The sequence below is a fragment of the Melanerpes formicivorus genome, unplaced genomic scaffold (assembly GCF_026170545.1).
Source record: "Melanerpes formicivorus ecotype bairdi unplaced genomic scaffold, bMelFor1.0.p_v2 SCAF_6, whole genome shotgun sequence".
Taxonomy (NCBI): domain Eukaryota; kingdom Metazoa; phylum Chordata; class Aves; order Piciformes; family Picidae; genus Melanerpes; species Melanerpes formicivorus.
Window position 1 is genome coordinate 24,716,450 of NW_027142358.1, and position 20,475 is coordinate 24,736,924.

A 20,475-nucleotide genomic window follows, 5' to 3' on the forward strand; every position below is an offset into this window, starting at 1 on the left:
AAAAGAAGTACTAGCATCTATTTTAACATTATACCATAATTAATATAGTCCCAAAACCTGCCAGCTGTTTCCTTTGACATTTCCATGCATTTAATGTGCCATAATTCTTGTCTTTAAATCTATCCTGTAGATAGTAACACCAATATTCTGATCGAAACACTATCCAGATAACGCCCCAAGGATTATGTGCAGTATCAACCTCCCAAAGTCTCTACAATTTAACAAGAATGAGATGATTCAAGAAATGACTGAGGAATGTGGACACTGATAAGCACATGCAGCTTATGCCCTGGATCAAATATCTGATTATTTCAAATCAACAGCTGCCACTGCATAAATTAATCCTTGTGAATGAAACAATGAAAACCATCTTAAACGAAGTGTCATGCAGTTCCAGAGGCACTTCTATTACAGCTCATCAGTGCAGCACACCTTCCACTCAAGTTATTCACATTATACCTGCAGGACTGGAATGAATGTTTTCTGTACCTATGATTAAGTTTGGACATTGAAAAGCATATCTGAGAGTTGTCATTAACAACAGCATTTGGGAGCATTTTCCAGTTAGGAACTCTATCTTTAAAAATATTCTCTTTGTGTAATTACATGCTTGAAATGCTTCCTGAGGAACTGATCTAGAGTTTCTGCTTTTACTTTGATGTTGAAAAATTGCCCCCTGTGAATCAATGTCCTTGTTAATGTTCACTTCTCAATTATGTTTTGATCAACAGTTTCTTTCCCTGATTCAGCCTTGCAACCCCCTGTAATCAGCAACGCCTCGTTCTTTGCACTGTATCACTATGCCCCTATAAGTTGGCTGCAGAGCACTTATTTCCTCACCCTGGCTGCTGCAGTACTAGCATACATCTGAATAAACATCAGATTCACTACAGCATCTTACAGGTACCCTGAAACAAAACTGGGAATGTATCTAATTAGGAATGCAAATATATCCTTACTCAAAAAAAAAATAATGCCAGAGTTTGCTCAGCACTGTCTCTGTGCCGACAGTCAGTGTCGCCAAGGGGTGGTGGAGTAGCTGTTTCACCAAACCTTAAAACCTCTCTCATGACAGTAGTTGAATAATGGTGTTCATTAAGCAGAAAGCTGTATGTGTCCTCTTTGATGAATTTATTTTTTTTATTTTTTTTCTGATCTCCTGAGCTTTTGTCAGGACTCTGCAACTGCTGGGTTGCTGAATACAGCCAAATACAGCTGAACACACTTCAAGTCACTCTGACTGCCAAGTCTCTCCTCTGCTTAGGAGAGCTTCCAGTACAGGTGGAGGTAGACTCTTAGTCCACAGGTCATAACTTCTGCAGGTCAGAGAAGGAGAATGATCTGGTCTTTACTACCCACAGCTTCAGGTACAGCCACCAAGGTAATTTCTGATACTTTCTTTTTGACTTACCTTGTCAAATTGAACTTGCAAAGCAGAAGTGGAAGATAGCACTGATAGAAATCATCATATTAATACTGTCTATTTAGGTGTTGTGTAATGACTGTCTATATGCATCACAGAGGACTCTAAGGAGATACACTGTAGAGTCTCCTGCAGAGCAGTGTCTGCACTTTCATAAAGACTGAAGTTTTGTGAAGCTCCTCAGTACATTTCCCCAAACTAGAAAACTCCATAAATTAATAGTCAGTCATGATCATATGGAATTCAAGCCTAAGAAGACTGGACATACAGATGCCTCAGATTTCACTGGGGAAAAGAGAGAAACAATTTCATTACCTTAAAATACCCAAATTATTACTGAGGGGAGGTAGGATGAGCATCAAATGAAACTCAGCTGATTACTCCCAGTCTGAACAGGACTGGGACCCACCCAGTAGCATCTGCATAGTGCTAACACCATTCACAATCTAACAGCATGAGGTAGCTGAGATTGCCTACCAGGATATTTCAAGAGTGAAGGAGGCAACTTTGAACCTGCTCACGATCCACTTTCAAAGACTGACTGCTCCCTCAGAAAAGAGGACAGTATTCAAAACTCCACTAATGTGACATACTGCAACAGCCATAGTGTTCATCACAGATACAAGATTTTTCTTGGTAGCTACTTGGCTTCCATGTTTGATCCTGTTCCTATTGTAAAAATATTCCTTACAGACATGTACAGAAAAGAAGTTTCATAATTCCCTGATCCCTCATCATCAAAAAGGTTTTGTTGAGCAGAAATGGTTCCAGCTTAAACTCCTCTCAAAAGGAACACAGTTTAAAGGAGCTTTCATCTTTGTTGTAGGCATGCCTCCTGCTACATGATCTGTAAATGGTATCTGACCGAGCTAGGACAGCATGAAGAGTGAACACAGAAAATGCTGTAAGAGCAGAAGCCTTTTCATGAGTAACAGTGGCAGGCACAGAGGGCAAGCAAACACATGAAGATTCCTTGAATACATGTGGTTGAAATTGAATATTATTCAAATAGGATTAGGAAACTCGTAAACTGAACATTAACAAAACAGTAATCAAACTTTTTCAGGCAGTTGTGACAAAATCAGATGGTACCAGCTGCATCTGGCATCACGCAGTAAGGTGCTGAACAAGACAAGCATGTCCTGAACGATCTTAGAAATGAAGAGTAAATGAAGAAATAAATTACTTACCCGAATCATCATGACTGAGCATCTAATATTATGAATTGTATCATAGACCTTCTTAGAGATGTCCACGAACTGGTTATCATCAAACAGATGTAAAGTGTTCTTGCTCAAGCTCTCCAATGCAATATTGACTTGACTGATAAACTCTGGAATCACTATTTAAAAAACAAAACCGAAACAAAATTCAGTGAACATAAAAAAGATAAACCGTGATTTTTCTTTCTAGCCACTTGCCTCAAATTGATTACAAGTTTCTTTTGAAAAGGCATTATAATAATAACACTTTTATCATGTTTATTACAGTGATAAAAATGCACTTTGTGTGCACTGGTGTACATTGTAATCTGTGGATGGGCACATTGTGAGTTGGAGGGTGGTTACACAGCACAGCAATAAAGAAAGCTTTAAAAGGGGGGCTGAGGAAGCAGTTGTGAACATCTGTCAGTGATTTCAATACTAACAGTACCCAAAGAATCAGGAATATTAACCTGGGCTCAAAGCTGTAACTACTATTAAACAAACTCCTACTATTTCTGAATCTGCTTTCAATCTAACCACAGGTTGTACAACACAGGATATGACCTGTGCTAATACAAGATGTCTTTGAAAACACTTCACATGTAAAAAATGAATGACAACTCACAGAATTATAGGAATTACTGTTATTTACTTTCAATATGGAAATTACTTTTTTCCTGTCCCCATCACAATCATCTTAAAAAAAAATAAAAATCTTTATGTGCTTTGACCATTACTGTTTAAATATTAAAGACTATTTAAATGTATATAGAATAGAATAAACCAGGTTGGAAGAGACCTTCAAGATCATTGCGTCCAACCTATCATCCAACACCACCTAATCAACTAACCCATGCAACCAAGCACCCTGTCAAGTCTCCTCCTGAACACCTCCAGTGATGGCGATTCCATCACCTCCCCGGGCAGTCCATTCCAATGGGCAATCACTCTCTCTGTGTAAAACTTCCTCCTGACTTCCAGCCTGAACCTCCCGACCTCCAGCCTGAACCTCCCCTGGCACAGCCTGAGACTGTGTCCTCTTGTTCTGGTGCTGGCTGCCTGGGAGAAGAGACCATCATCTGCCTGTCTACAACCCCCCTTCAGGTAGTTGTAGACAGCAATAAGGTCACCCCTGAGTCTCCTCTTCTCCAGGCTAAGCAGCCCCAGCTCCCTCAGCCTCTCCTCACAGGGCTTGTGTTCCAAGCCCCTCACTAACTTTGTTGCCCTTCTCTGGACATGCTCCAGCAAGTCAACATCCTTCCTAAACTGAGGGGCCCAGAACTGGACACAGGACTCAAGGTGTGGCCTAACCAGTGCAGTGTACAGGGGCAGAATGACCTCCCTGCTCCTGCTGGCCACACTGTTCTTGATGCAGGCCAGGATGCCATTGGCCCTCCTGGCCACCTGGGCACTCTGCAGGCTCATGTTCAGCCTACCATCAACCAGCACCCCCAGGTCCCTCTCTGCCTCTTATGTGTTAGAAGAAAATTCTTCACTGAAATTCACTGAAAGTGAATTCTTCACTTCTCAGCACTGGAATAGGCTGCCCAGGGAGGTGGATGAATCCCCATCCCTGGAGGCATTTCAAAGATGAGATGTGGTGCTAAGGGGCATAATTTAGCACCAGACTTGGTAGTTAGAGAATGGTTGGATTCCATGATCTTAAAAGGCTTTTCCAATGGCAATTATTCTGTCATTCTATAATTCTATAGTTATGCTTACGTGTAGCTATGAAAACACCTTTTTAGAGTGGAGGCCATTATTCAAATATCAGGGTGCCACAGAGAAACAATTTTAAAGCACAGCATTTGCAGAAGCACAGTTGTGAAACATAAAAATAAAACCCTAAACATACACAGAAGCTTTTAGGAAAAAAGAAATATTGTCAAGAAACTAAACTAATAACTCCTTAAAATTGCTTAAAGCCACAGTCTCACGTTCCTCTTTCAAACTGTTGTATGGTGTTCTTTATTTCGTTATTCACTGTTTTAGTTGAAACAAAACAAAACAAAAAGGCTCAGGGGCAAAATGCAGCAAAGCAACAATTATTATTCTGTCAGAAAAAAACCAAAACCCTTTTTCTTCTCATGGTAGGTAATTCACTATTTCTTCTCTGCCTGTCTTTTCTCAGTTTAGCACTGAGAAAGTCACATAGCAAAGGAATAAATGCTTGAGTTTTACCCTCTGAAGGATGCTTTTTTGATACTATTGATATTATATGATATGTTAGATGAACATATCTTTAAGGTGTCCTTCATCTTTCAGCAAGTTCAGCTGAGTCTTCCTATGGAAGTAGGGAGTTGTGGCAAGTCATGGGTATCTCAAGTATTCCATTATTCTCCCATCATCTGATCACCTAGCATGAAAGTTGGTGTGATGGGTATAGACAGATTGCTTTCAGAGGATTTAAGCAGTTTTCCAGTTGCAGAAATTCAGCTAAACTAAAGCATAAGGAGAATATGGTTGAAAAGAGTAAGAACACAGTTATCACTTACATGCAGGCTAACACCAGGGTAAATAAGAAATCTAGTTAATAACCACAGAGTCTTTATTCAGTTGGTGGATTTGTTTCTTTGGGTTTTTCCTTCACTCTTTGAAACCAAGTAACAGCTTGCAGTGCTTGTGATTTAAAACCAAACATTTGCTATTTTCTTTTGGAGGGGTATCTAATAATTTCAAGTAGTAAAAGCTTTGTATATTCCTGTAACCCTGTTGTATTGCTAAGTCTTATGGCCATTCTTAATATCATTTCTGTTTGAAGTGTTATACAAACAACTAATACATACATGAAATAAAACCCAGCTAAGGCAACTGTGCTGGCCAAGGCATATCATCTGAAATATAGAGGGGGCTTCTGGCAGAAGCTTGAGTTACACCACTTAAGGAGTGATGTTTAGAATGGAATAAACTGCTCGGTGTCTGATGGAGACATCTTCATTAGATACATTCAAAAACATATTTAAATAATAATGGGATTACTGCAAAGAACAGTAATTCTGCATGCACTGTAAAAGGCTGAACTGAGTAACAGAACAGTTTGTTGAAGCTCTAACCACTCATGGCTGTTGAAAATCCACAAAATACAATGCTAGCATTAAGATCAAGTTTCTAAATTTCATTTCACCATGGCAGGGACACAACTTCAAGTCTGTTTTTTGTGTGATACAATGTCAAATTGACTAAATTTAATGACAACACTGTTTCAGATGATTTGCCAAGACATACATACAAACACACATATAAATCATAGAATCACACACTGGCTTATGCAAACCAGTAAACTGCTGCTTTTAAGTTTGCAAATATCCTCATTTTGAACATATGCATGACAGTGATTCAACTTCCTACCTGAAAAACAGAGTTATTTTCATTTGTGCCAAAACAATTTACATATATTTAAAGTGTTACTTTAAGACAGCAGACTGGACCTGTATGGGTGTGGGTGATTGCTCATGATTTTGGAATCTGTGAGCCTCTGGACCATCCACTAGTCAAGCTCTTTCTCCATAGTCCTTGCACAGCCTGGCAAATAGACATAACACTGCAGGTGGGAACTAAGGCAGCACCTACACTTATCACGGTTCAAGATTTCACTGGTGACTTAAAGGGGTCTTTACAAAACTACACAAAAGTACTTTTCAGTTTGTGGGGGTAGATGGATTTCCTTGTCTGGGGTGTTAAAGGCAGGTCACAGAATTCTCATGATTCTTTGAGATCATATAAACCAAGTACCTTTTTAAAAGCTCTTTACCTCCTGCATTTTCCTGCCATGCTCAAGGACAGACTGACCATGAGATATCAGACAAGAAAAACATCTTCCCCTCAGTCATATTGGCAAAGAATTTCAGACATTTTTTTAAATCTTTTTTTGCATTGCTTAGCAGACAGCATGGACCATGTGGGCCCTGTCTTATCTCATCAGTTCCCTCCTGCTATTGCAGGGCCTTTATGTGCTGTGAAAACATCCACTCTTCCCAAACTCAATTGGCAGCACAGAACAGCATGAAGTCACTAGGCTTAATTTAGTGGCATCTGCACTAAATATCATGTCTTGTGACACACATAAACTAAGAAAACCCAAAAAAAACCCCAACACCATCACAAACAAGCAAAAACCCCACCACAAACAAACCAATACCAAAAAGCCACATGATTACTTTTCATAAATTAATTTTAAGGGGCACAGAGAGGCTTTGTCTTACCTTCAGTCCAATTGCAGACTGCCTTCAAAACTCCACATGCGTGCCCTCACTTCAAAACTAGTGAACTGAAGCTGTTGAATACTTCTGGTTTTTGGTTGCCAAGTCAATTTTGAGATTGTTCAATATTGTAGTCCAACTTGCTACCAAGGCCAGATAGCAGAGAGGTGACACGCTAGTACTGGTAGAAGGAAGGCAGCAGGACAAGGCAGATGGGGCAGGCAAGCATCACGGCTGCAAATGTACGCTGCATTTAGAGCTGTTCAAAATAACTGTGAATTGCATCCCCCGTTTCTATGATTAGAATTTGTTAACACAGATTACTAATGAAATCTTTCTTTGTTATATCCAAGGCCAAAGCTCTGCCAAACAAGAACAGGGAGCCAACTTACAAATCAGGCAATTTCTGAAGGCTGCTGAACAAAAACTACTGAATTGGAAATGTCCTGATTAGGATCCAAGAAATGATGGAACAAACATTCAGAGGAAATGGAGGTCTTCCTATGGGGGAGCCCTTCATTATATATAAAAGGAAGAATATTGAATAGAGAACAGTTTTTCATCAATTTAGATGAGGAAGAGAAATTATAAGAGTAAAAAAAAAAATACATCTCTCTGAAACTTGGTGGTTTCTATTGAAAGAGCATTATTAATCTAAAGAGTGGTGTTAATTAGCAAAAATCCCAAACCAGACAGGCCTTATGAGTACTATTACACACTCATTTTTCTTTTACATTTAGTGAGATAAATCATCAAACCTGTAGTAGCAATAATATTCTTAACAAAGTATATAAAGGGATATTTTGTGGTAAGTAAAACTACTTTTTAAAATACTGGCCTTTGAAAAGGTCATTTAGAAGATACCTAAAGTCATTTAAGTACTGAAAAAAGATGGAATTCACTTCATGCAATAAATTCATTGTTACAATAAGAGAAATCTTGGAACAGGGCATATATTCTAACTCTGTGTGCAGGACAACACCAATTTTGTCTAAGATTTTGCACATTAATGTTGACACATGTTGTGGCCTACTCCCTTACCAGAGAATCACAGAATGGCTTAGGTTGGAAGGGACCTTAGAGGTCATCTACTCCAACCTCCCCATCATGGGCAGGGACAACCCTCAGCTAGACTCGGCTGCTCAAGGCCTCATCCAAACTGGCCTTGAACATGCCCAGGGAGGAGGCACCCCCAGTCTCCCCAGGCAGCCTATTCCAGAGACTCACCACCCTTGTACCGAAGAACATCTTAAAATCCACTCTAAATCTAGTCTCCCTCAGCTTAAAACCATTCTCCCTTGTTCTATTGCTAGACATCCTTATGAAAAGTTCCTCTCCAGCCTTCCTGTAGGATCTCTTAAGGGGATACTGCCTGCAAACTGACAGTCTGTTTATTCCACATTTACTGTTACATCCCAGAAATTACTCATTATCATTACCCTGAGCATGTAACTCCTAGTGCTCTTTAGTGCACCTGAGCCTTTCCTTGAAGACAATGCAAGCATGTTTAGAGGATCCCCAAAGCATTGCAGCTTCATGCAATAAAAAAGGAATTCCACAAATCAAATGGCTGCAGGGTCAGGTGGATTTGTTTGCAAATATACTCGTGGTAATATACCTGACTCTCTTCACATAAACACTATGGCTGTGTGTGTGTTTTGTTTTGTTTTTGTTAAAGACGAAAATAATTCTGCTTTGGTTTTTTGTGTTTCTTTTCATCTGACAGATTGCAACTTTCAAGTTTTAGAAGGATCTTTTAATTTACTTTCTACCATTTAAAATTCTCTACTTCTATTCAGCTGTACACACAGTATGTACACAGACACAATCTCCTATCTATTGAGGTAAAAAACAAATTCATATTTGAGAGATATTATAAACCTCTTTGTCTTATGGCTTGTAATTGGAAAGAAACAAAAAGAAGCCTGTTCTAAATCAGTGGGAAGAGAATTGGCAGTCCAAAGAACAGAGGATAATCTGGAGGGATGTTAAACCTTTTAATAACTTGGTTACTAGCAACTTACTATCACTGTGATAGTGAGCCACTCACACTCATTTTTCAATACATTTATGTCAGGGTAGACAAAGCACTCTCTGATTTTTAATACCTAGTATGTGATTTCCAATTAAAACTGCTTGAGTATGTGGCAAGCAACTGCTTTCATTTAGAGGCTAAGGAAAATTTTTAATTTAATTTAAGCATGTAGAAGTAGTGGGGAAAGCTATCCAGAACAGTAAAATCAATGGAGAAAGACTAAGTGTCTGTCACTAAATGTCTCTAAGTATCTCTGAGCTCTGCTTAGTAAAAAGTCACAGAATATCAACTTTATTTTTATGTGCAAAGTTATATTCTTATGCTGTAATTTTCCCCAAAATGCAGCCTATGCTTAGACACCAAAAGGTAGACAGAGTTTATTAAAATTTATAATTGCTTTTTACAAACATGCTTCTGAAAGATGCAGAGAGGGGAAGCTAAGAAAACCAATTAAGATAGGTCTTCAGTTAATGCAAATCTCAGCTATTACGCCTATGAGACAGTATTGCATTCACTGAAGTGCATAGATACATGGCAATTGTTTCTGGCAAAGAGACTTTCTGAAAGAAACTAAATTGCTGTAAGATCATTTATGAATGTCAGATGCATGGCTCTCACTTGTTTTTGTAGAGCAAAGCAATGTTCATTGTAGGTATGAGCCTATTCACCTACAAATTCTTTCTGTGTGTTCTTGTGTACAGGTCACTTTGTGCTAAAAAACTCTGCCTTTCCCTGACCAATAGTGCAAACAGCTAAATGCAGCTACTACTCCCCAAAATGGATCATTAGCATTGTCTCCAAAATGAAATAAATATGTATAAAGAACCAAGAGCAGCACATACTGGCATGTCTACCATGCTTATTTGCCCCTACTCCTCAAAGTGAGATTGAGGGAAAGCACAGTGACAGGAAGCCTCACTGAAAACACACTGGTAACATTTGGACAGATCTTATGCTGCGTGTGAAAGTGAGGATGTATAATTCACCTCAAGTGCTCTGAATGTGCTAATTGAAGGGGAATGGCTGATACATTAAAGTAGAAAAGGAAGGGGGGTGGGGGTGGATAGTGCCACCGTGCAAGAGCCAAATGCTTGCCACAGGTTAAAAATTGAAAGTGATACAAAAGAAATTTAAAGTGCAGTGAAGAGTTAAGCACACAGTGCTTCAACAGATGGCCAGGGGTGAAGACTATTATTCATAGACTGTTTCAGACTCACACTCCTTTAAGAGTTACCTAGGCATGGCAAGAGTTGATATCCTTCACTCCTTTAATGCCTCCAGCACAGATCAATGGACAAAAATACATACTTCTGCCAACTGATACATTAAGATTCATGAAGGTTAATAAAAATGCTGTAGTTAATACAGACATTTTAAAAAGGACGAAACTAGACCCACTCCTGTCATGCTGAGTAAATATCTTCAAGACTGCTGTAGTCTCCAGGCAGACACCTGGAGAAAACTAGGCAACATTATTTAATTAAGTTTAAGTAAGACTTGGTAACAAATACAGCTGCTTCTCAAATGGGAAAGAGAGCCTTCCACTGGACTCAATAAGGAGTCTGCGTTGCACTTTGTCTTGACATTCTCCCAGGGTCTCTGGAAACATTCTATTCTATTCTAAATGGCTATAGCAATATAAAGAGAGCAGAAACCAGAAAAGGATTTAGCATTTGTTACCATACATAACTGCACTGATAGTACACCTTCTGAAAGAGTTAGCTTTACTTCTACCTTTTAAGGAAAACAATAGGGCAGAGCTTGAAAATGGCCTAAGAAGGGCTCTTAACTCAAATTACTCAAACAGGACCAAGCACTTGTAGAAGAGAGAAGAATCTAAAGTACTCAGTGTGGGACACTTTTTACTGAGCAATGCTTATTGCATGGGAGTCCTAGCAATTAGAAAAAAATTACATTCTTCACAACGGGAAAGCTTTTTTCACACAATGACAAAGAACCCTTGTCTCTACATTTTGCCACAAATCTACAGAAAAGAGCATAAAAATAAATTGCATCCTTTTGGAAAGGAAGAAGGCTGTGGTACATGAGTCAGTCTTCTGTAGGCTTTGCTTACTAATCATTATAAATACTTCTAATGAACTTATTAGCAGAAGGATTTGGTTCTAGACTCCTTTATCTCAGGCTGGCATGTGCAAATTGCTGCACCAAAGCACCACATTTCTTTTATAAGATGAAAGGCTGGTTACTACTGCATTCTGATCCCAGTCACTGCACAACACCCTGATCACAGGAAGGAACACCAAGTGAATGCTTGAATCTAAGCATATTTCTTTGGCCATGCAGGAGTGCTTTTAGATGGGCTGCTGACACTCATTATACTGACAACTGCTTCTTGTATTACATCAATTCCATCATGACAGAAATCTTGCCTACTTTTAAGTCTTGACAAAAAAATCCACGTAGTTTTAAAAGAACATACTTCAGAGGAAACTCTTTGAAAAAGAGAGTACTAATAGGCTTTACATGTGTATCTGCCTGTCTGGAAAAAGGATGAATTCGTATCAATATCTCAGTATCACAGTACATTGGAGATTGAAAGGGACCTCCAGAGATCGTTGGGTCCAACCCCCCCACCAAAGCAGAAGCATCCATTTGCAATGTTGCTGTGCCTCGCCTCCATTTAATACATGACACTTCATACAAGAAACCTGCCTTAGCATTCTGAGAAAACTGTAGATTCAGAATGAGGTATCTGCAACCTTTTCACACTAAAAATTCTTTCCAAATAGTAACACTACCACATTTTCAACAGCAAGTTACTAAGGAAGAGAAGGAACTCTTCTCTGAGAATTTGAGATTGCTACTGCTGAGTGTGAATGCACACATTAAAACATTTAATTATGCAGAAAAGAGGACTGTGACATAAATAGAGCTGGTGTCTAACCTGAGAAAAACATAGTCTGAAAAGGACTTCTACATATATTCTGGGTCAGTTTCTTTAAAAATAAGACTAACGCTATAGCAGGTCAGCCATAGTTTTGTCTAGCTAAGTCTGGAAAACCTCCAAGGGCAGAAATTTCATTGCATACCTGGCCTAGTGTCTACTTCACACTATTTCCTGAAATGTAGCCTCCCCTTTCTAAGGAAAAAAAAAAAAGTTATCAAATGAAAGGGCCCCAGGAAATCCAAGAACAATAAATACACATGTATTACTTGCAGCCACCTTCTACAACAGATCACTAACCAATTGTGCCTTCAAACCTAAAAGTCAGTTTCAGGAAATTATTTTAAGCATCCCTTAGCACAAAAGTAAAGTTCCTGGGAAAGTACTAATAGTCTGATGCAAGGAATGCTAACATGCAGCATCATGTCAGGAAAAAGCATTAGGAGGTTGCTCCAGACCAAAACCAAATCAAACCTGACATGGCAGATTGGTCACGGACTCCAATGTGATAATTGAGGACATTTATCTAGAGCATCTGAGGGCCTTATACACCTGCCCGAAGACTGGTGATGTAACACATAAAAGTTACAAAGACCAGAGCTGTGTCGATTAGCTTACTCTAACACTGACATAATAAATGGGTAAAGAGAACACTCTTGCTGCTACACTGAAATAACAAACATGCATTCCTTTTGCTAGTCTTAATTGTTTCTACTTTCTTATCTGCAAGGTCAGGACTGTCGTGGATAGTAAGTTGTCTTTATACCGCATTCCAAGGCTTTTGAGCTTACTTGCACAGTAAGTGCTATTGCTGTTCCAATCCCCACACAAACCAAATCAAACCAAGCAAAACAAGCTGTTGAAACATTTATTGGTTCTTCCAAACATGTCTGTTGATTAGGAGGGGTGTTAAACTTTTGCCTGTCTAATCTAGCTCCATGAGAGAAGCATGCCTGCTGCTTTACATTTTTTTGGTAGGATGAAAATTTCTGTAATGATTCTGCAAAAGGCCCAAGGTACATACCTTCTGATCTGCTGACTGAAGCAGTCCACCTTTGCATTTTTAATTCCTGACAGCAATCATAGAGGAGTATGAGTAATGGACAGTTGTATATTCCTGCATGAAACTCCATGACTACTTTAAAAATGATGGATGTATTACTGACATTTTCTCTGCTATATACTGAATTATTCCAAAACTACTATAGTTCCATCTGTTTAATAGCACTGGGTAAAGGGAGGAGATGATCTGGTGTCCTCATTAATTTTGAGTCAAAACAACACCCACAAAACTGGCTTCTCAGATGACATTCTACAGTGTTGGAAGTGATAAGCAAACCAGAATCTGGTCCCCAGAAAGTAAGAAAACCTATTTACAGAAATATTTATTCAGCATGCAATGAATTAAATGGCACTTCTCCAAATATTGCCATGAATGGTATTGCTGAGACATTTACTGAGATCTGGAGTGAACAAAATGACCACATCATTTATATTTTCAGCATGACTCAATTTTACTGTGTTAATAAATTTATAATCCATATATGAACACACAAGCATTCATAAGTGCTACTGAATTATGCACAAACTCTTCCCAACTGGAACACCTCTGCTATGAGAACAGGCTGAGAGCTGGGTTTGTTCAGCCTACAGAAGACACAGGATGGACCTGGGGTGGGTCAGTGTGTGTGATGTGTGGTGTGTGTGACTTTAGAACTGCCTTTCAGTACCTGAAAGGGGCTACAGGAGGGACTTTTCATAAGGATGTCTAGCAATAGGACAAGGGAGAATGGTTTTAAGCTGAGAGAGACTAGATTTAGCATGGATCTTAGGAAGAAGTTCTTCAGCACAAGAGTACCAGGGTGGTGATTCTCTGGAATAGGCTGCCCAGGAAGGCTATGTTTGCCTCCTCCCTGGGGGTGTTCAAGGCCAGGCTGGATGAGGCCTTGAGCAGCCAAGTCCAGTTGAGAGGCATCCCTGCCCATGGCAGGGAGGTTGGAGTAGATGATCTCTAAGGTCCCTTCCAACCTAAGCCATTCTAGGATTCTATAATCTGTTGCATCATTTACAAAACTGACAGTTCATAGTTACTAAGGATGGAACCACAGAGAGCTAAGGGCATGTTTGGCAGAAAGGAAGCTGTGTGAAACGCTGAAAATTGTAAGCAGAGCATACTTTCGAATGATTAGCTGTATATTGCTGGAAATAGTATTGGGGAGAGACTATGTAATTTTATGATTATGATATAGTATATTATGGCAACTATGAATTTTATTATACAACACTAAAAAAATGTATTCCACACAAATGAAAACATTGAAAAGCTTTTTGTAGTCAGGTTAGAAAACTACAACAAATAACAGCTATGAAAAACCCAGAGGGATCTAAAGCTGAAAAAATAGTTAATGACAATTCTTTATGTGTATGGATATCTTTAATGAGACTGGATTCATCCTGAAGAGTTAAAGTCCTCATAGTCTATGGAACACAGAATTAACTCTTAAGTACCAATGATTTGTGAAATGAAATAAAATTACAGGGAAATAAAGTACACAGTCCTGCTTAGGACACAGATCATGCCCTGGAATATAAATGTTACAAACCCAAATGGTTACAGAAGAGTGGTAAACCCTAAAGAATTAAAAATGTTTAATGTTTGTAGTAATAAAAAAGAGGAGGTATGTCTGACTAACTGGCTCCAAGATGCATGAGAAACAAAACAAAGCTGCTAGGTCAAGAATTAAAGTGTTCCTATTTCAAAGATTTTTTGAAACAGATAAAAACTTTGACTGCTGTAAGGCAGATGTCATCTCCAAATGCACTATGCTGTTCTAAAAGACAATGGGACAAAAGGATTCTTTGAATGTTGAATGGCAAAGGAAATAATTGTTAAACCCATGTATGAGACACAGGAGGTTAATCACGGACAAATGCAACAGGCACAGCATGCTTATCACATAACAACGTCAGCGTTTACAGGTGCAAGACCACAAGGAAAGCTTTAGGACAACAGTGCCACAGGCTATGGAAAATACATTCAGAATCACTTAGAAGGCTACAGAGCTGGAAATGAAAGGCAGACTACAGAACTGCAAATGAAAGATCCCTAACATTACAGAGGTGAAGGCACTTAAGACCCTGTGCAAGAAAGTGACAGCTGAAATTAAGGTAATTGTTTTGCTATGGGCATACAGATAAAAATGGTCCAAATTAGAGGGTCTGCTTCAGTTCAAAATACATAGTGCAAAGAGCAGTACTAGTTCACTCATTTTCTTACTGGATTAAGGAAGGCTGTCACTGCAAATGGACTCTAGTGAACAAGACCAAGATAGCAATTCTTAATATCTAAAGAAGAAAAATATATTAAAAGAGATAGATAAAGGTCACATACGCATTGAAAAGTGGTAAGTCATTCTTAAACTAGCTTCAAGTGAGGAGAAGAAGGGAAGATTTATCATGAAGTGTCATATATGATGAATGCAGAAGGGCAATTCTAAAAAAAACCCAACCAACCAACAAGACAACAACCAAAATAAACAAAAGCAAACAACAATAACAAAATCAAATACACAATCCCTCATCCCTCCCCAAATAACCCAACAAATGAAAGAAAGAAACCAAAATTGTGTCCTGGAACACACACAGATGCAGATTTATTATACTGATGCAGAGGGGAAAACACCAATCACTCACCACATCCTCACTCTCACTTGCCCTACAGGAATAAACCAATTATTTTATAAAGGCCTAGTGGAAATTCAAACACCAAAGACTGTCTCCCCACTTCACACGTAACTAGCTGAAGCAAGAGCGTGCATGCCAAATCCATGCTAGTAAAACAAATATATTTAATATGCTAATCCAAAAAGTATAAAAAACTAACAGGAAAACTGTAAATTATTAACTTTGCAAACCCCACAAATTTATTGTATTTTAATACTTTGTTTTTAATGCTACTTTTACTAACTTCTGTCTTGATAAGGAGGAAAGGTTTCTGGAGACTGTGTGTCAAGGGACACAGTCAGTCTGGACAGGTACTGTGAAGCTTTTACAAAACAAAGACTGTGGGAACAGTGCACTGAAGAGGAGTTTCTGCCCACCACCCTGGATGATCACTAACTGCAACAGCATTTTAAAGCAAGCAAATGTGTAAAGGCATCTTACCTCCCTCATGGTGTTTACAATTACTGTTATTAAGAGTGAAGGAGTGCTGGTTTTGAGCTACAGGAAATTAAAAAACAACAACAAAAAAACCCCCAGGACTTGGCAGAAAAAATGGCATTAGGTTCAGGGTCATTTTTTTTATCATGTGGAACCCCCCCACACACACAGAAGTGATGACATTTCTTCCTATTTTTCTCACCATTCTTCACACCTGAAGAAAATCTCACAGTTTTTAAAGCTAACATTTTTAACATAGTTTCACTGAGGCATTGGAAGAGAGCTTTAAGGGGAAGAAAAGCTAGCTGCAGACTTAACCAAATTAAGGTTATTGACTTTGCAACTGAGTAAGAGTCACAAGAATGAGATGTTACTGCTTAAGTTATAGCCTTACAATCATTATGTAATTATAAACAAACAAAAAAATGGTTCAAGCTAAGTCCTGCAACCATCCTCAGCATTTTTATTAGTCAGTTTCAGATTTTTGTTCCCTCTGAAACTAATTCTCTGTTGCATAGTTTCTTACAAACTGTTCCTTGTCTCAGTTGTACAGCAATTTCATAAATTCACCAATTCCATAAGCTTGCAGAGGCAGGTCTCGCTTCAGTTTTTCTACCATGTCCTGGGGTTTCTTAAATTTATTTTTAGGATTTTACAGCGAAAAGGCACTCTGCTTCTGCAGTCTCTGGCTTTCACAAGCTAAGTTAAAACCTTCTGAATACTAAACAGACTCAAATAGCAATTATTAACTTTAAATCTCATTTGGAGGGTGATAAATGATAAGTGGAAAGTGTTTTTTCATTAAAAATCCTTGTTCTTTTAAATGAATTATTTAATTATTTTTTTCTGCCTGCACCGCAGAATAAGTGAGATTCATCCACCTCATTCTTCCTACCTCCAAATACATCAATTAGCATAAAGTTAGTCATGTCAGTATCTTTCATACTGCAAAAAGTGTTCCAAAGCTTCAACAACTGGTTCATCGTATCTAATCTGAATATGTATCTTAGGATCATAGAATGGCTTAGGTTGGAAGGGGCCTCAGAGATCATATAGCCTGGAGAAGAGGAGGCTCAGGGGGGACCTTATTGCTGTCTACAACTACCTGAAGGGGGGTTGTAGCCAGGTGGGGGTTGGTCTCTTCTCCCAGACAACCAGCACCAGAACAAGAGGACACAGTCTCAAGCTGCACCAGGGGAAGTTTAGGCTCGAAGTGAGGAGAAAGTGCTTCACTGAGAGAGTCATTTGTCATTGGAATGGGCTGCCCAGGGAGGTAGTGGAGTCACCATCCCTGGAGGTGTTCAAGAGGGGATTGGACATGGCACTTGGTGCCATGGTTTAGTCATGAGGTCTGTGGTGACAGGTTAGACTTGATGATCATTGAGGTCTCTTCCAACTGTGGTGATTCCTGTGATTCCAACCTCCCTGCCACGGGCAGAGGCATTGCTCAACTAGACTCAGCTGCTCAAGGCCTCAACTCGACTGCTCAAAGCCTCAAGATAAGTCAGTTAAGTCTCTGAAGGTAATTCTCTCTCCCCATTTTGACTTAGATGGCACACCAAAAGAAGATAAATTAAGTACCAAATGTCAGAGTGGGTAGGAGAAAACAGACCATAAAGTCTTCTTATGTTTCCTCCTTGATGGGTGTCTTCCAGGTAAGAGAGAAAAGAGACAATCCCTATGTGAAAGGCTCAGCAGACAAAGGAAACTGTCAGTCATTTTGTACAAGCTGTTCCAATTAGCCTGTAAACTGCATTTGAAAAAGGCAAGTGAAGTCTCTAGGAAAATGCAAAGCCATTAAGCTTGTGCACATCAGCATGTAAGAAGTGGAAAAGCTAAATAAAAAGCAGAAGATGGAAAGAAGCTTGTATCAGATAACACTGTCTTTTATTGCTAAGATAAAATACTTTTTCCCAGAGAAAAGTAATGCAACACCTGCAGAATCATTTAATGAAATACCATACAGGAAATCTCTGTTTCAGGTTGAATAGAATAGTATTAGTATGGAGACTATACAGTCTGATTACAACTGAAAGGGCTAGAAAAGTAAGAGGAGACCACCAAAGGTGGCCAGAATAACAATATTTGGGCCAAGAAACAAACAAATAAATAAATCCATCAGTAATATTGGCAAAGAGCATGATGTTAAAGCATGTTGCCAATACAAAAGACAGCTGGGTCTGGAAGAACACAATGACTTTCAGGACAAAAATCAAAAGGAAGGACTTCAAAAGAAATGCAATTGAAATTTGGGAAGGTTTAAAATGTAAATATTCTCCAGAATGGATATAAAGGTTTAATGTACTTGGCCCACTGGGGCCAAGTGTTTTTAATCCAGGTGGAAGCAGAAAAGTGGTTCACATTGACACAAGAATGAAATGTACAAACTGGCTGTGCATATATGCTAGAAATTTGGGGAAAAGTTAGAATTTGGGGGAAAATAATGAGTAACAGGTCTACACAACTGTCATACAGCTAATGGGGCCGGCGGCAGTTTTAGGCTATGCCTTTAAAATTTAGCTGCAGATTTTGAGCAGAAAAGTAGAAAAATATAAATAAATCACTATTGGGTGTAAAAAGGAAAACAAAAGATTATTCTAAACAAATTGATTGGACAAAATGAAGGATAGGGGCAGCTGTACCATAACAATCATTTCACTTCCATCCCCATTTCTTTTCTTTTCTCTGGCTTGGCTGTTCTGCTTCACTTGGAAGACAATAATGCCTCTGGCTGACCTTGAAGATAAGAACTAACATTCCTTCATCTCAACTCCTCTTTTCCTCTGGTACAAGGGGGTGGGGGAAGGGGGAGGGGGAGGTGGGGAAGAGAGGTTTGGGGGGTAGCGGAGCATCCTTTCTGTTCTCTCTCTTTTGGGGACCAGGGGGGTTTTTGTGTTATTTGCTAATTGTAAATATCTGTATAATATTGTAAATACTGTATATTTTGTATATATCCATTGCATTCCATTGTAGAGTGTAGTTTTTGCTTGTAAATACAGCTTTCATTTGCTTCTGAGTTAGTCTGTGGTGAGTTAATGCTGGGGGAAACTTCAACCTACCACAAGGCCATAAATGGTCCTTGGTACTTCTCTTGCTATATAAAGGAATTTTCATTGTGTAAAAGCTAAATATTCTTGAGTCTCATGATTAAGTTATGGGGACTGTTTGGATATGAGGTTATTCCCCCTACTTTGAAATGTCTCCAATCTGTACTTGCCCAGACAATTTCTCACTTACTAAAACCTCCTTTTTAGGTATTACAAGCTATGTTGCCGATATCACATCAGAAGAACAGGAATCTCAAACTACTTGATTCCAGTCAATTCAGTTACTACACACAGCTTACGGGTGGAAGTAGGACATCAGTAAGTTTTAATGACTTCCAGTGAGACATAATTTGTATTTGTAAAAAAATAAATCTGACCTCCATCACTCTCATACTGACAAATTCTGAATTCACAGCCATGGATACAGGTTTATAAAGATTTTCTGAAGAGAGAAAAAAATTTCAAACTCATGTTCAACCTTCCATTTCATATCACCATTCTGTCTCAGAGATTAAACTCTTGTATTATTGCATGCTCCAAAGGGAGAACAGTATTGTCTGTCCTAGCAGTTATCTGCTTAACAGTTCACCATGAATCTGAGAACAATAACACTTGGTTTTCATTCTCAATACAACTTTGTTACTATTCTTCCACCTAAAGCTAAGCTCTATCTCTGTGTGAATTACAAAATATTTCATAATTCTGTCTGCAAGCAGCAGTGGACAATGCCTTATTGTATTTTCATTAGCACTGTTAGGAATAAAATAATGGACTCTGATCCCCTCAGGGATCAGTCCTGGGACCTGTCTTGTTCAACATCTTTGGGGGGGACATGGACAGTGGCACTGAGTGCACCCTCAGCAAGTTTGCTGATGACACCAAGCTGTGTGGTGTCACAGACACGCTGGAGGGAAGGGAGGCCATCCAGAGGGACCTTGACAGGCTGGAGAGGTGGGCACAAGCCAACCTCATGAAGTTCAATAAGAGCAAGTGCAGGGTCCTGCATCTGGGTCGAGGCAATCCCAGGCACAAATACAGGCTGGGCAGTGACTGGCTGGAAAGCAGCCCTGAGGAGAGAGACTTGGGGGTGCTGGTGGACAAGAAGCTCAACATGAGCTCTCAGTGTGCACTTGCAGCCCGCAAAGCCAATCAGATCCTGGGCTGCATCAGGAGAAGTGTGGCTAGCAGGTCGAGGGAGGTGATCCTCCCCCTCTACTCAGCCCTGGTGAGACCCCACCTGGAGTACTGTGTCCAGTTCTGGAGCCCCTATTACAAGAGGAACGTGGAGGTGCTGGAACGTGTCCAGAGAAGGGCCACAAGGATGATCAGAGGGCTGGAGCACCTCTCCTATGAGGACAGACTGAAGGAGTTGGGGCTGTTCAGTATGCAGAAGAGAAGGCTCCGAGGTGACCTAATTGTGGCCTTCCAGTATCTGAAGGGGGCCTACAGGAAGGCTGGGGAAGGACTTCTCAGGATCTCAGGTAGCGATAGGACTAGGGG

At 39.5% G+C, this 20,475-nt stretch overlaps 1 protein-coding gene across 2 annotated transcripts in view; it reads right to left on the bottom strand.

Moving 5' to 3' along the window:
- The window catches only part of CTNNA3 (catenin alpha 3), a 414,270-nt gene that overhangs the window by 59,091 nt on the left and 334,704 nt on the right, over nt 1-20,475 (bottom strand). For both annotated transcript variants that reach the window (XM_068140126.1, XM_068140124.1), the window contains exon 13: nt 2,614-2,765. In XM_068140126.1, the coding sequence (XP_067996227.1) occupies nt 2,614-2,765 (152 nt within the window). The remainder of the gene's footprint in view (nt 1-2,613; nt 2,766-20,475) is intronic.